This window comes from Melospiza melodia, assembly GCF_035770615.1.
Source record: "Melospiza melodia melodia isolate bMelMel2 chromosome 3 unlocalized genomic scaffold, bMelMel2.pri SUPER_3_unloc_2, whole genome shotgun sequence".
Taxonomy (NCBI): Eukaryota; Metazoa; Chordata; class Aves; order Passeriformes; family Passerellidae; genus Melospiza; species Melospiza melodia.
Genome location: NW_026948492.1, coordinates 25,151 through 37,488, shown reverse-complemented (window position 1 = coordinate 37,488; position 12,338 = coordinate 25,151). Strand labels below are relative to the sequence as shown.

The window sequence follows — 12,338 nt, the reverse complement described above, 5'->3', positions numbered from 1 at the left end:
GTGGGATTTGGGGAGATTCATTCCCATCCAGTCCCAATTCCAGGATTCTCCAAGCTTTCCTTGAGTGCTCCCAGGGATTCTCTGAGAATTCCAGAATTCCTTCCCCAATCCCATTTCCCCTTCCCCAGGGAATTCCCTCCATTCCCAGCTCTCCCAGCCTGGCACTGGATCCATCCCCATCCCAGCTCCTCTCTGGGAAGGAATTTCAGGAATTCCCTTGGGAATATCGGCGATCTCCCTTCCCTTTTCCATCCCCAAATCCCATAAAAAATCCCTCAGGATGGATTTTGATCCATCCTTGAGCTCACAATCCCAGAATGGTTTGGGATGGGATCCATGGACCTTCAATCCCATCCCATTCTCTGATCCCATCATCCCAGATTGCTCCAACCTTTCCTTGGACACTCCCAGGGATTCTCCGGGAATTCCTTCCCCAGTCCCATTTCCCCTTCCCAGGGAATTCCCTCCATTCCCAGCTCTCCCAGCCTGGCACTGGATCCATCCCCATCCCAGCTCCTCTCTGGGAAGGAATTTTGGGAATTGCCTTGAAATCTGAGAGATCTACCTTTCCTTTTCCATCCCCGAATCCCATAAAAATCCTTCTGGATGGATTTTGATCCACCCCTAATCCCAAAATCCAGAAACTGTTTGGGGTGGCATCCACAGACCCTCGATCCCATTCCATCCAACCATTCCTTTGATCACTCCCAACATCCCAAATCCCCCAAATCTCCCCAAATCCTCCCTTTCTTTTCCCCCAGGAAAGATCATCTCCATCGACACGAGCTCTCTGCGCGCGGCCGGCCGGACGGGCTGGGAGGATCTGGTGCGGAAATGCATCTACGCCTTCTTCCAGCCCCAGGGCCGCGAGCCCTCCTACGCCAAGCAGCTCTTTCAGGAAGGTACCCGCTGCCTTTTCCTCCTGGGAATCAAATCCTTGAGGAAAAACGGGGAAAATCCCCGGATTTGGGGTGGGTTTGTTCCCGCTGCAGGTTGGGAAGAGGAGGAGAAAATGGCGGCCTTGTTGTGGCGGGGTTGGTGCGTGGGATTGCTTTGTTTTGGGAGGGTTTGGGGTTTTTTTTTTGGGAGGTGATGATGGTAAGATGGTTTTTTGTGAGTGGTGGTGGTGTTTTGGGATTGTTGAGGGATTTTTGTGGGATTTTTCCACGGTTTTTTTTGGAATTCAGTGGTTTTCCCTCAGTGATGATGTGGGGGCCTGGCCCTCGGGCCCGCGTCCCCTTCAGGCTGAGCAATGGGTCTGTGCTGATCCTCCCTGGGGTCTATCACGATTTTTAGGATTTTCTTGGGATTTTCTCACAATCTTCGTGGAGATTTTTTGAATTTTTGCACAATTATCCATGGAATTCAGTGGTTTTTCCCTCAGTGATGAAGTGGCGCACAGCCCTCAGGCCCTCACCCCCTTCATGCTGAGGGACAGCTCTGTGCTGATCTTCCCTGGCCTGTTGGGGTTTTTGGGATTATATTTTTATTGAATTGTCTTTTTTAATTGGATTGGGATTTCCTCAGGATTTTCTTGAGATTTTCTTGGGATTTTTCTGTAATTTAGTGTCTTTTCCCTCAGTGTTGACCCCGGCACCGCCCTCAGGCCCTCACCCCTTTCACGCTGAAGGACAGCTCCGTGCTGATCCTCCCTGGCCCTGTTGGGGCTTTTTGGGATTAGATTTTCATTGAATTGGGGTTTTTGGGATTGAATTTGGATTTATTTTGGATTTTCTCAATATTTTCCCAGAATTTTCCTGGAATTCAGTGGTTTTTCCCCTCAGTGATGACCCCAGCACCTCCCTCAGGCTCTCATCCCTTCACACTGAGGGACAGCTGCGTGCTGATCCTCCCCGTGCCCTATTGGGGTTTTTGGGTTTAGATTTTCATTGAATTGGGGTTTTTAGGTTTTTCTTGGGATTTTGTCACAATTTTAATGAGATTTTTCTCAGGATTTTCCTGGAATTCAGTATTTTTTCCCTCAGTGATGACTCCAGCACAGCTCTCCGCCCCTTGTCCCCCTCACACTGAGCGACAGCTCTGTGCTGGCCATCCCTGGGCCCTGTTGAGGTTTTTGGAATCAAATTGAATTGCTTTGGGGTTTTTGGGTTTAGATTGGGATTTTGGGGAGTTTTCTCAGGATTTTTTCCAACATTTTCCCTGGAATTCTGTGTTTTCCCCCTCAGTGATGGGGCAGGGCCCTGGCACGGCCTTGAGCCCCTCATCCCCCTCACACTGCGAGATGGTTCCATGGTGACTTTCCCTTTGCCCTATCATGATTTTTAGGATTTTCTCAGCATTTTCCCAGCTTTTCCCATATTTTTTCCTGGAATTCTGTGTGTTTTTCCCCAGTGATGATGCAGGGCACGGCCTTCAGCCCCTCGTACCGCTTCACGCTGAGCGACAGCTCCGTGCTGATCCTCCCTGGGCCTTAGTGGGGTTTTTGGGATTATATTTTCATTTATTGGTTTTTTTGGATTGGATTTGGATTTTTTTTCAGGATTTTCTTGAGTTTTTTCCCAGGATTTTCCTTTATTTCAGTTTTTTTCCTCTCAGTAATGACTCCAGTACTGTCCTAATCATTGTCCCCCTCACACTGAGCGACAGCTTCGTGCTAATCCTGCCTGGGCCCTGTTGTGGTTTTTGGGATCAGAATTCCATTGAATTAGGGGTTTTAGGACTAGATGTGGATTTTCCCTTTATTTTCTCAGAATTTTTCTGTGTTTTTCCATGGAATTCAGTGTTTTTCCCCTCAGTGATGACCCCAGCAGGGCCCTCAGCCCCTCGTACCGCTTCACGCTGAGCGACAGCTCCGTGCTGATCCTCCCTGGGCCCTGTTGGGATTTTTGAGATTAGATTTTCATTGAATTGTGTTTTTTTGGACTGGATTGGGATTTTTTTTCAGGATTTTAACAAGATTTTTCCCAGAATTCTCCTGTAATTCAGTGTTTTACCCCTCAGTGATGACTCCAGTACCGCCCTTCGCCCCTTGTCCCAGTCACACTGAGCTGCAGCTCCGTGCTGATCCTCCCTGTGCTCTGTTGGGTTTTTTGGGATCAGAATTCCGTTGAATTGGGGGTTTTGGGATTTTTTTTCAGGTTTATTTTTTATTTTCTCAGTTTTTTCATAGGATTTTCCTGGAATTCAATGATTTCCCCCTCAGTGAAAACCCCAGCAGGGCCTTCAGCCCCTTGTCCCCCTCACGCTGAGAGACGGCTCTGTGCTGATCCTGCCTGGGCCCTGTTGGGGTTTTTGGGATCAAATTGGAATTGATTTGAGGTTTTTGGGATTGGATTGGGATTTTGTCAGGATTTTCTTGGGATTTTTCCAACATTTTCCCTGGAATTCAGTGTTTTCCCCCTCAGTGATGGGGCAGGGCCCTGGCACGGCCTTGAGCCCCTCATCCCCCTCACGCGGAGTGACGGCTCCATGCTGATCCTCCCTTATTGTTATTCCCATTTTTAGGATTTTCTGGGGATTTTTTTTTGGATTTTCCCAGCTTTTCCCATGTTTTTCCCTGGAATTGTGTGTGTTTCTCCCCAGTGATGACGCGGGGCACGGCCTTCAGCCCCTCGTACCGCTTCACGCTGAGCGACGGCTCCGTGCTGAGCGCCCACACCAAGTGCAAGCTCTGCTACCCCTCGAGCCCGGAGCTGCAGCCCTTCATCATGGGCATCCACGTCATCGAGAGGTACGGAGCTCCCGGCAATCCCTCGGAATTCCATGGAATTCCCACCAAGTCCCTCAGAATTCCATGGAATTCCTCGGAATTCCGGCTGGGATCGTTGCCAGCAATCACCCGGATGGGGCTGGGATGAAGCTCCGGACGCTGATCCCACCCTGGGTTTTTCCACATTTTTGGGAATTTTTTCCGTTCTTTTATTCCCACTTTTGAGTTTTTCCTGGAGTTCTGGAGGTTTTGGGAATTTTGGTGTTTTCTAAGGAAAATTTTTCCAGGGGTTTTCACGCTCTGGGTGAGGAATTATTCCTGGAAATCTGGCCTCGACTTCATGCAGGCATTCCCTGGGTCCTCGGTGCTGGATTGGGATTGGGATTGGGATTGGGATTGGGATTGGGATTGAGACTGGAATGGGGATTGGGATTGAGATTGGATTGGGATTGGGATTGGGATTGGGATTGGGACTGAGATTGGTTTCGGGATTGGAAGTTGGATTATAATTGGTTTTGGGATTGGGACTGAAATTGGGATTGCGATTAAAATTGGAATTGGAATCAGGATTGGGATTGGGACTGGGATTGGAATTAGGTTTAGGATTGGGATTGGAATTGGAATTAGGATTACGATTGGGATTGGTTTTGGGATTTGGACTGGAATTGGGATTGAGATTGGGATTGGGACTGGAATAAGGATTAGGATTGGGATTGGTTTGGGGATTGGGATTGGAATTGGGATTATAATTGGTTTTGGGTTTGAGATTGGAATTAGGTTTAGGATTAGGAATGGGATCGGGATTGAGATTGGGATTGGAATTAGGATCAGGTTTAGGATTAGGATTGGGATGGGATTGGGATTGGGATGGGATTGGGATTGGTTTTGGGATTGGGGCTGGAAATGGAATGGGGATTGGAATTGGGATTAGGATTAGAATTGGAATTAGGATTGGTTTGGGGATTGGGATTAGGATTAGGATTTAGACTGGAATTGGAATTGGGATTGAGATTCAAGTTGGGATTAGGTTTAGATTTAGGATTGGGTCTGGAATTGGGGTTGTCGTTGAGATTAGCTTGGGATTGGGATTAGCATTGGGATCAGGATTGGGATTGGGCCTGGAATTTGGATTGGGATTGGGATTGGGATTGGAATTTTTGGGATCCTTTCTGCCATCGGAGCAGAATTTGGGAATTCCAGGCCCAAATCCAGGGTTGGAGCAGCCGGAATTCCGAGCAGGGAATTTTTGGGATCCTTCCTGCCATCGGAGCAGAATTTGGGAATTCCAAACCCTGAGAAAACCTTGGAGGAGCCGGAATTCCAAGCAGAGAATTTTATGGAATTCCTGCTGTTTTCAGAACAGGATCTGGGAATTCCAAAGCCTTGGAGCAGCCGGAATTCCGAGCAGGGAATTCTTGGGATCCTTTCTGCCATCAGAGCAGGATTTGGGAATTCCAGACCCAAAACCAGGGTTGGAGCAGCCGGAATTCCCAGCGCGGAATTTCTGGAATTCCCGCTGCCAGAACCCCTTTGAGGACCGCCAGCACCGAGCTAAAATCAGATTTTTCCCCACGTTTTCCCGCACAGGGATCACGGAATTCTGTCCCCCCAGGACGCCCCCGCCCCGGGCCTGGCGCTTGCCAGGGTGAACCCCAGCGTGGCGCCGGCGCCGGGCATGGCGCTGCCGCCCTCCCTGCCCGCGTCCAACGGCTCCCCCCACCCCGGGAACTTCGGGAACCCTCTGGGCTCCAGCGTTGCCTTAAGCCAGAGCGCCGGGAACGCCCACCCGCTGTCCCACGGCGGCTCCCCCATGAACAGCCCCGGCGTGCCGGCGCCGCCGTTCCGGCACCGAGGGAGCCCCGGCTTGATCGCCAGATCCAGAGCTCCCTTCTCGCCGGCCGTGCACTCCCCGGCTTCGTCCTCGTCGTCATCCTCGTCGTCGGGGAGCTCCCGACCCTTTCCCAGCTCGCCTCCGGCCAATCCGGCGTTCCTGAGGCAGCCGAGCGCCCAGAGCTCCCCCGGCCGCGCCAAGGGCGACGCCAAGGACGCCTCCGCCGTCATCCAGGAGAGCAGCGCGGCCGACAAAGCCTCGGAGCCGGGAATCCCGCACGGATCCGAGGGCGGCGGCGGCGGCGGGGACGGCGGCAGCGCCACCAGCAGCGGCAGCGGCAGCGGGAAGTGTCCCCAAGGCACGAGCCACCGGCTGGTGCAGCTGCTGGCCAGCACGGCCGAGCAGCAGCTGCGGCACCACCACGACGCCGACACCAGCTCCAAGGATTCCTTGGCGTGCGCCGGCATTGCCGGGAGCTCCGCGCCGGCCCCGCCGTGCCCGTCGTCGCACAGCTCGCTCACCGAGCGGCACAAGATCCTGCACCGGCTGCTGCAGGAGGGCAGCCCCTCCGACGCCACCGAGCCCGACAAGAAGGAGAATTGCGGCGTCGGGAATTCCGGCGTCGGGAATTGCGGCGTCGGGAATTCCGGCGTCGGGAGCTGCGGCGTCGGGAATTCCGGCGTTGGGAGCTGCGGGATGGCGGAGGCGGAGAAGAAGAAGGAGAGCAAGGACCACCAGCTGCTGCGGTACCTGCTGGACAAGGACGAGAAGGAGGCGGGCGCGGCGGCGGCGGCGGCACCGGGGATCAGCCTGGACGACGTCAAGGTCAAGGTGGAGAAGGGAGAGGCCGCAGAGGCGTGTCCGGCCCCGCCCGCCGGCGTTGCCAAAATTCCGGCCGGGGATGAGGTCAAGATGGAGGCGCCGGGACAGGTGGGTGGGGGAGAGTTGAGGTTTTCTGGGAATTTTCATTTTCTGGGGTTTGGTTTCATGTTCCTGTGGGATCTTGGAGTTCTGGAATGGTTTGGGTGGGATTTGTGGAGATTTCATCCCATCCCATCCCATCCCATCCAATCCCATCCCATCCCATATCTTGAGGTTCTCCAAGATTTCCTTGGATGTTCCCAAATATTTTTGAGGAATTCTCCTGGATTTGGTTTCCCGCTGAATGCCAAAGTTCTGGAATGGTGTGGGTGGGATTTGTGGAGATTTCATCCCATCTTGATCCAATCCCATCCCATCCCATCCCGTCCCATCCCATCCAAGATCTTGAGGTTCTCCAAGATTTCTGTGGACATTCCCAAATATTTTTGAGGATTTCTTCTGGATTTGGTTTCCCACCGAATGCCAAAGTTCTGGAATGGTTTGGGTGGGATTTGTGGAGCTTTGATCCCATCTTGATCCAATCCCAAGATCCTGAGGTGATCCAAGATTTTCTCGGGATCCAGGAGTTGGGATTGAGTGGGGATCCCAAGAAATGTTGGATTTTCTTTGGGAATTTTTCTTTTGGAATGGCTTGGGTGGGATTTGTGGAGATTCAATCCCATCCCATTCCAACCCTAAGATCTTGTGGTGCTCCAGGATTTCCTTGGACATTCCCAAGGATTTTCTGGGAATTTTCCTGGATTTTGTTTTTCATTCCCATGGAATCCTGAAGTTCTGGAATGGTTTGGGTGGGATTCGTGGAGCTTTGATCCCATCCTGCTCCAATCCCGTAATTCCAGGATTTCCGTGGACATTCCCAGATATTTTTGAGGAATTCTCCTGGATTTGGTTTCCCACTGAACGCCAAAGTTCTGGAATGGTTTGGGTGGATTTGTGGAGATTCGATCCCATTCCAATCCCAAGATCTTGAGGTTCTCCAGGATTTCCTTGGATGTTCCCAAAGATTTTCTGGGAATTCTCCTGGATTTTGTTTTTCATTGCCATGGAATCCTGAAGTCCTGGAATGGTTTGGGTGGATTTGTGGAGCTTTGATCCCATCCCAATCCCAAGATCTTGAGGTTCTCCAGGATTTCCTTGGATGTTCCCAAAGATTTTCTGGGAATTCTCCTGGATTTTGCTTCCTATTCCTGTGGAATCCCAAGGTTTTTCCTGGTTAATCACGGAATTTCCCCCGTTTTTTTCTGGGATTTTTCCCACCTGATCCCAGAATTTTTCCCATCTGATCCCAAGATTTTTTCCAGCCTTATCCCAGAATTTTCCCAGTTTACTCCAGAATTTTCCCCAGTTTATTCCCATATTTTTCCAGCTGATTCCAGACTTTTTCCCAGTTAATCCCAGAATTTTTCCTGTTTGATCCTGAGATTTTCCCCAGCTAATCCCAGGATTTTTCCTGTTTGATCCCAGAATTTTCCCACTTTCTGCAGAGTTTTCCCACCTGATTCCAAGATTTTTCCCTGAATTTTTCCTGCCTTCTCCCAGAATTTTTTCCCACCTGATTCCAGAATTTTTCCCATTTTTTTCCTGGGATTTTCCCTACCTTATCCCAGATTTTTTCCCACTTGATCCCAAGATATTTTCCTGCCTTATCCCAGAATTTTCCCAGTGTATTCCAGATTTTTTCCCAGCCGATCCTAGAATTTTTCCTGACCGATCCCAATATTTTTCCCTGTTGATCCCAGAATTTTTCCTGCCTTCTCCCAGAATTTTTTCTCACCTGATCCCAGAATTTTTCCCAGTTTGTTCCAGGATTCTCCTTGGCTGATCCCAGATTTTTTCCCACCTGATGCCAAGATTTTTTTCCTGCTTCATCCCAGAATTTTCCCGATTTGATCCCAGAATTTTTTCCTGCCTTCTCCCAGAATTTTTCCCACCTGGTCCCAGAATTTTTCCTGTTTGATCCCAAAATTTTTCCCGACCAATCCTGAGATTTTTCCCAGCAGATTTGAGAATTTTTCCTGGTCGATCCCAGAATTTTTCCCGGTCGATCCCAGAATTTTTCCCACTGTTTTTCTGGGATTTTTCCCACCCAATCCTAAGATTTTTTCCTGCCATATCCCCGATTTTTTTCCACCTGATCCCAAGATTTTTCCCATTTTTTTTTTCTGGCATGCTTCCCCACCTAATCCCAGAATATTTCCTGCTTTCTCCCAGACTTTTTCCCACCTGATCCCAAAATTTTTCCCAGCTAATCCCAGACTTTTTTCCCAGCAAATCCCAGACTTTTTCCCACCTGATCTCAAGATCTTTCCCTTTTTTTTTTCTGCGATTTTTCCCACTCGGTCCTAAGATTTTTTCCTGCCATATCCCCGATTTTTTTCCACCTGATCCAAGATTTTTCCCAATTTTTTTTCTGCCATTTTCCCCCACCTAATCCCAGAATATTTCCTGCTTTCTCCCAGACCTTTTTCCCACCCGATCCCAAGATTTTTCCCAGCCAATCCCAGACTTTTTTCCCTACCTTGTTGCATTCTCGTTGTCACTATCACATTTCTAGCGCCCCACACTGTTGCTATTGCATTCCTGAATCCCAAACCTTCTCGCTGGTTTTCTACCCCGCAGTTCCTCTCTGCAGCGCGGCTCCTCGTGGCTTCTCGGGGGTTCCCCCAGGGCTCTCAGCCCACCCCCGTTATCCCAGCGACCTTCACGAGCCGCAGCTGCTGCCCAGCCGAGGCCTTGGCAGCTGTGGCTCGTTTGGAACAGCTGGGACCCACTGACCGCGTGTGTCAATCACGTCGGGGTCACCACTCGTGGCATTTTTATTGTTACTATCACATTTCCAGTGTCCCACACTGTTGTTATCATATTCCTACAGCCCAAACCTTCTCACTGGTTTTCTACCCCGCAGTTCCTCTCTGCAGCGCGGTTCCTCGTGGCTTCTCAGGGGCTCCCCCAGGGCTCTCAGCCCACCCCCGTTATCCCAGCGACCTTCACGAGCCGCAGCTGCTGCCCGGCCGAGGCCTTGGCAGCTGTGGCTCGTTTGGAACAGCTGGGAGCCGCTTATCAACACAGAGATTTTACAGGGACTCCCAGGGACTCTCACTGCATTTCCCCCTTTTTCTATTACTAACACATATATTCAAACACAATATAGATATTCAAATACAATATAGATATTCAAACACAATATAGATATTCAAATACAATATAGATATTCATATACAATATAGATATTCAAATACAATATAGATATTCAAACACAATATAGACATTCAAACACAATATAGATATTCAAACACAATATAGATATTCAAACACAATATAGATATTCAAACACAATATAGATATCCAAATACAATATAGATATTCATATACAATATAGATATTCAAATACAATATAGATATTCAAACACAATATAGATATTCATATACAACATAGATATTCAAACACAATATAGATATTCAAATACAATACAGATATTCAAACACAATATAGATATTCAAATACAGTATAGATATTCAAACACAATATAGATATCCAAACACAACATAGATATTCAAACACAATATAGATATCCAAACACAATACAGACATTCAAACACAATATAGATATTCAAACACAATATAGATATTCAAACACAATATAGACATTCAAACACAATATAGATATTCAAATACAATATAGATATTCAAACACAATATAGATATTCAAGTACAATATAGATATTCAAACACAATATAGATATTCAAACACAATATCGATATTCAAACACAATATCGATATTCAAACACAATATAGATACTCAAATACAATATCGATATTCAAACACAATATAGATATTCAAATACAATATAGATATTCAAATACAATATAGATATTCAAACACAATATAGACATTCAAGCACCACACATTCATTTCTTTACAATACACGTTTTATCCCCGACACTCAAAGATCCTCACATTTATCCCCCCTCTTCTTTTAACAATTATACAATTGCAGTACACGTTTACTCCCAGCTTTTAGGCTGATATTCCAAAGTCCCAGCCCTCGGCCGTCCTCTCTTCTATAATATCAGGTGGTTCCACACCTTCTCTCGATGTTCCTCGGGGCTGCGTGTTCCTCATCACGTCACGGTCACCAGTGGTCGTTATCTCATTGTTTTTATACTCATAAAGCGTCCACACCTTCTCTCGATGTTCCTCATGGCTGCGTGTTCCTCATCATGTCGGGGTCACCAGTGGTCGTTATCTCGTTGTTATTATGTCCTTAAAGCGTCCACACCTTCTCTCGATGTTCCTCGTGGCTGCGTGTTCCTCATCACGTCGGGGTCACCAGTTGTCGTTTTTATGCTCATAAAGCGTCCACACCTTCTCGCTGCTCTTCTCTGCTCTCTGCAGCGCAGTTCCTCGTGGCTTCTCGGGGGCTCCCCCAGGGCTCTCAGCCCACCCCCGTTATCCCAGCGACCTTCACGAGCCGCAGCTGCTGCCCGGCCGAGGCCTTGGCAGCTGTGGCTCCTTTGGGTCAGCTGGGACCCACTGACCGCGTGTCTCAATCACGTGGGGGTCACCACTCGTGGCATTTTTATTGTCACTATCACATTTCCAGCGTCCCACACTGCTGTTATTGTATTCCTGAATCCCAAACCTTCTCGCTGGTTTTCTGCCACGCAGTTCCTCTCTGCAGTGCGGTTCCTCGTGGCTTCTCAGGGGCTCATCCTCAACCCACCCCTTTCTATCTCAGCGACCTTCACGAGCCGCAGCTGCTGCCCGGCCGAGGCCTTGGCAGCTGTGGCTCGTTTGGAACAGCTGGGAGCCACTGACCGCGTGTGTCAATCGCGTCGGGGTCACCACTCGTTGTTATCTCATTGTTGCTATCACATTTCCAGCGTCCCACACTGTTGTTATCATATTCCTACAGCCCAAACCTTCTCGCTGGTTTTCTGCCCCGCAGTTCCTCTCTGCAGCGCGGTTCCTTGTGGCTTCTCAGGGGTTCCCCCAGGGCTCTCAGCCCACCCCCGTTATCCCAGCGACCTTCACGAGCCGCAGCTGCTGCCCGGCCGAGGCCTTGGCAGCTGTGGCTCGTTTGGAGCAGCTGGGACCCGCTTATCAATGCATTTTACAGGGAGAGATTTTACAGGGACTCTCACTATATTTCCCCCTTTTTCTATTGCTAACAGATATATTCAAATACAATATAGATATTCAGGTACAAGGTACTCATTTCCTTACGATACATGTTTTATAATGAGACTCAAAGGCCTCACACACCACACGGGTACAGCACACACATTCCCCGTGAGTGAAAGGTCACACACACCACACGGGTACAGCACACACATTGCCCGTGACTCAAAGGTCACACACACCACACAGGTACAGCACACACATTGCCCGTGACTCAAAGGTCACACACACCACACAGGTACAGCACACACATTGCCCGTGACTCAAAGGTCACACACACCACACAGGTACAGCACACACATTGCCCGTGACTCAAAGGTCACGCACACCACACAGGTACAACACACACATTGCCCGTGACTCAAAGGCCTCACACACCACACAGGTACAGCACACACATTGCCCGTGACTCAAATGTCATGCACACCACACAGGTACAGCACACACATTGCCCGTGACTCAAAGGTCACGCACACCACACGGGTACAACACACACATTCCCCATGACTCAAAGGTCACACACAGCACACAGGTACAGCACACACATTGCCCGTGACTCAAAGGTCACGCACACCACACAGGTACAGCACACACATTGCCCGTGACTCAAAGGTCACACACACCACAGAGGTACAGCACACACATTCCCCGTGACTCAAAGGTCACGCACACCACACGGGTACAACACACACATTGCCCGTGACTCAAAGGCCTTGTCCAACACACACAGCTCCTTGCCCAAGGCCATTGCTCACAGCTCCCGGCTGCCAC

The 12,338-nt window shown here is 49.3% G+C and overlaps 1 protein-coding gene across 1 annotated transcript in view; it reads left to right on the top strand.

Annotated features, from left to right (window-relative positions):
* The window catches only part of LOC134432647 (nuclear receptor coactivator 1-like), a 64,427-nt gene that overhangs the window by 39,267 nt on the left and 12,822 nt on the right, over positions 1–12,338 (top strand). The window contains exons 9-11 of the mRNA XM_063181544.1: positions 762–902; positions 3,544–3,691; positions 5,258–6,431. Coding sequence (XP_063037614.1) covers positions 762–902; positions 3,544–3,691; positions 5,258–6,431 — 1,463 coding nt within the window. The remainder of the gene's footprint in view (positions 1–761; positions 903–3,543; positions 3,692–5,257; positions 6,432–12,338) is intronic.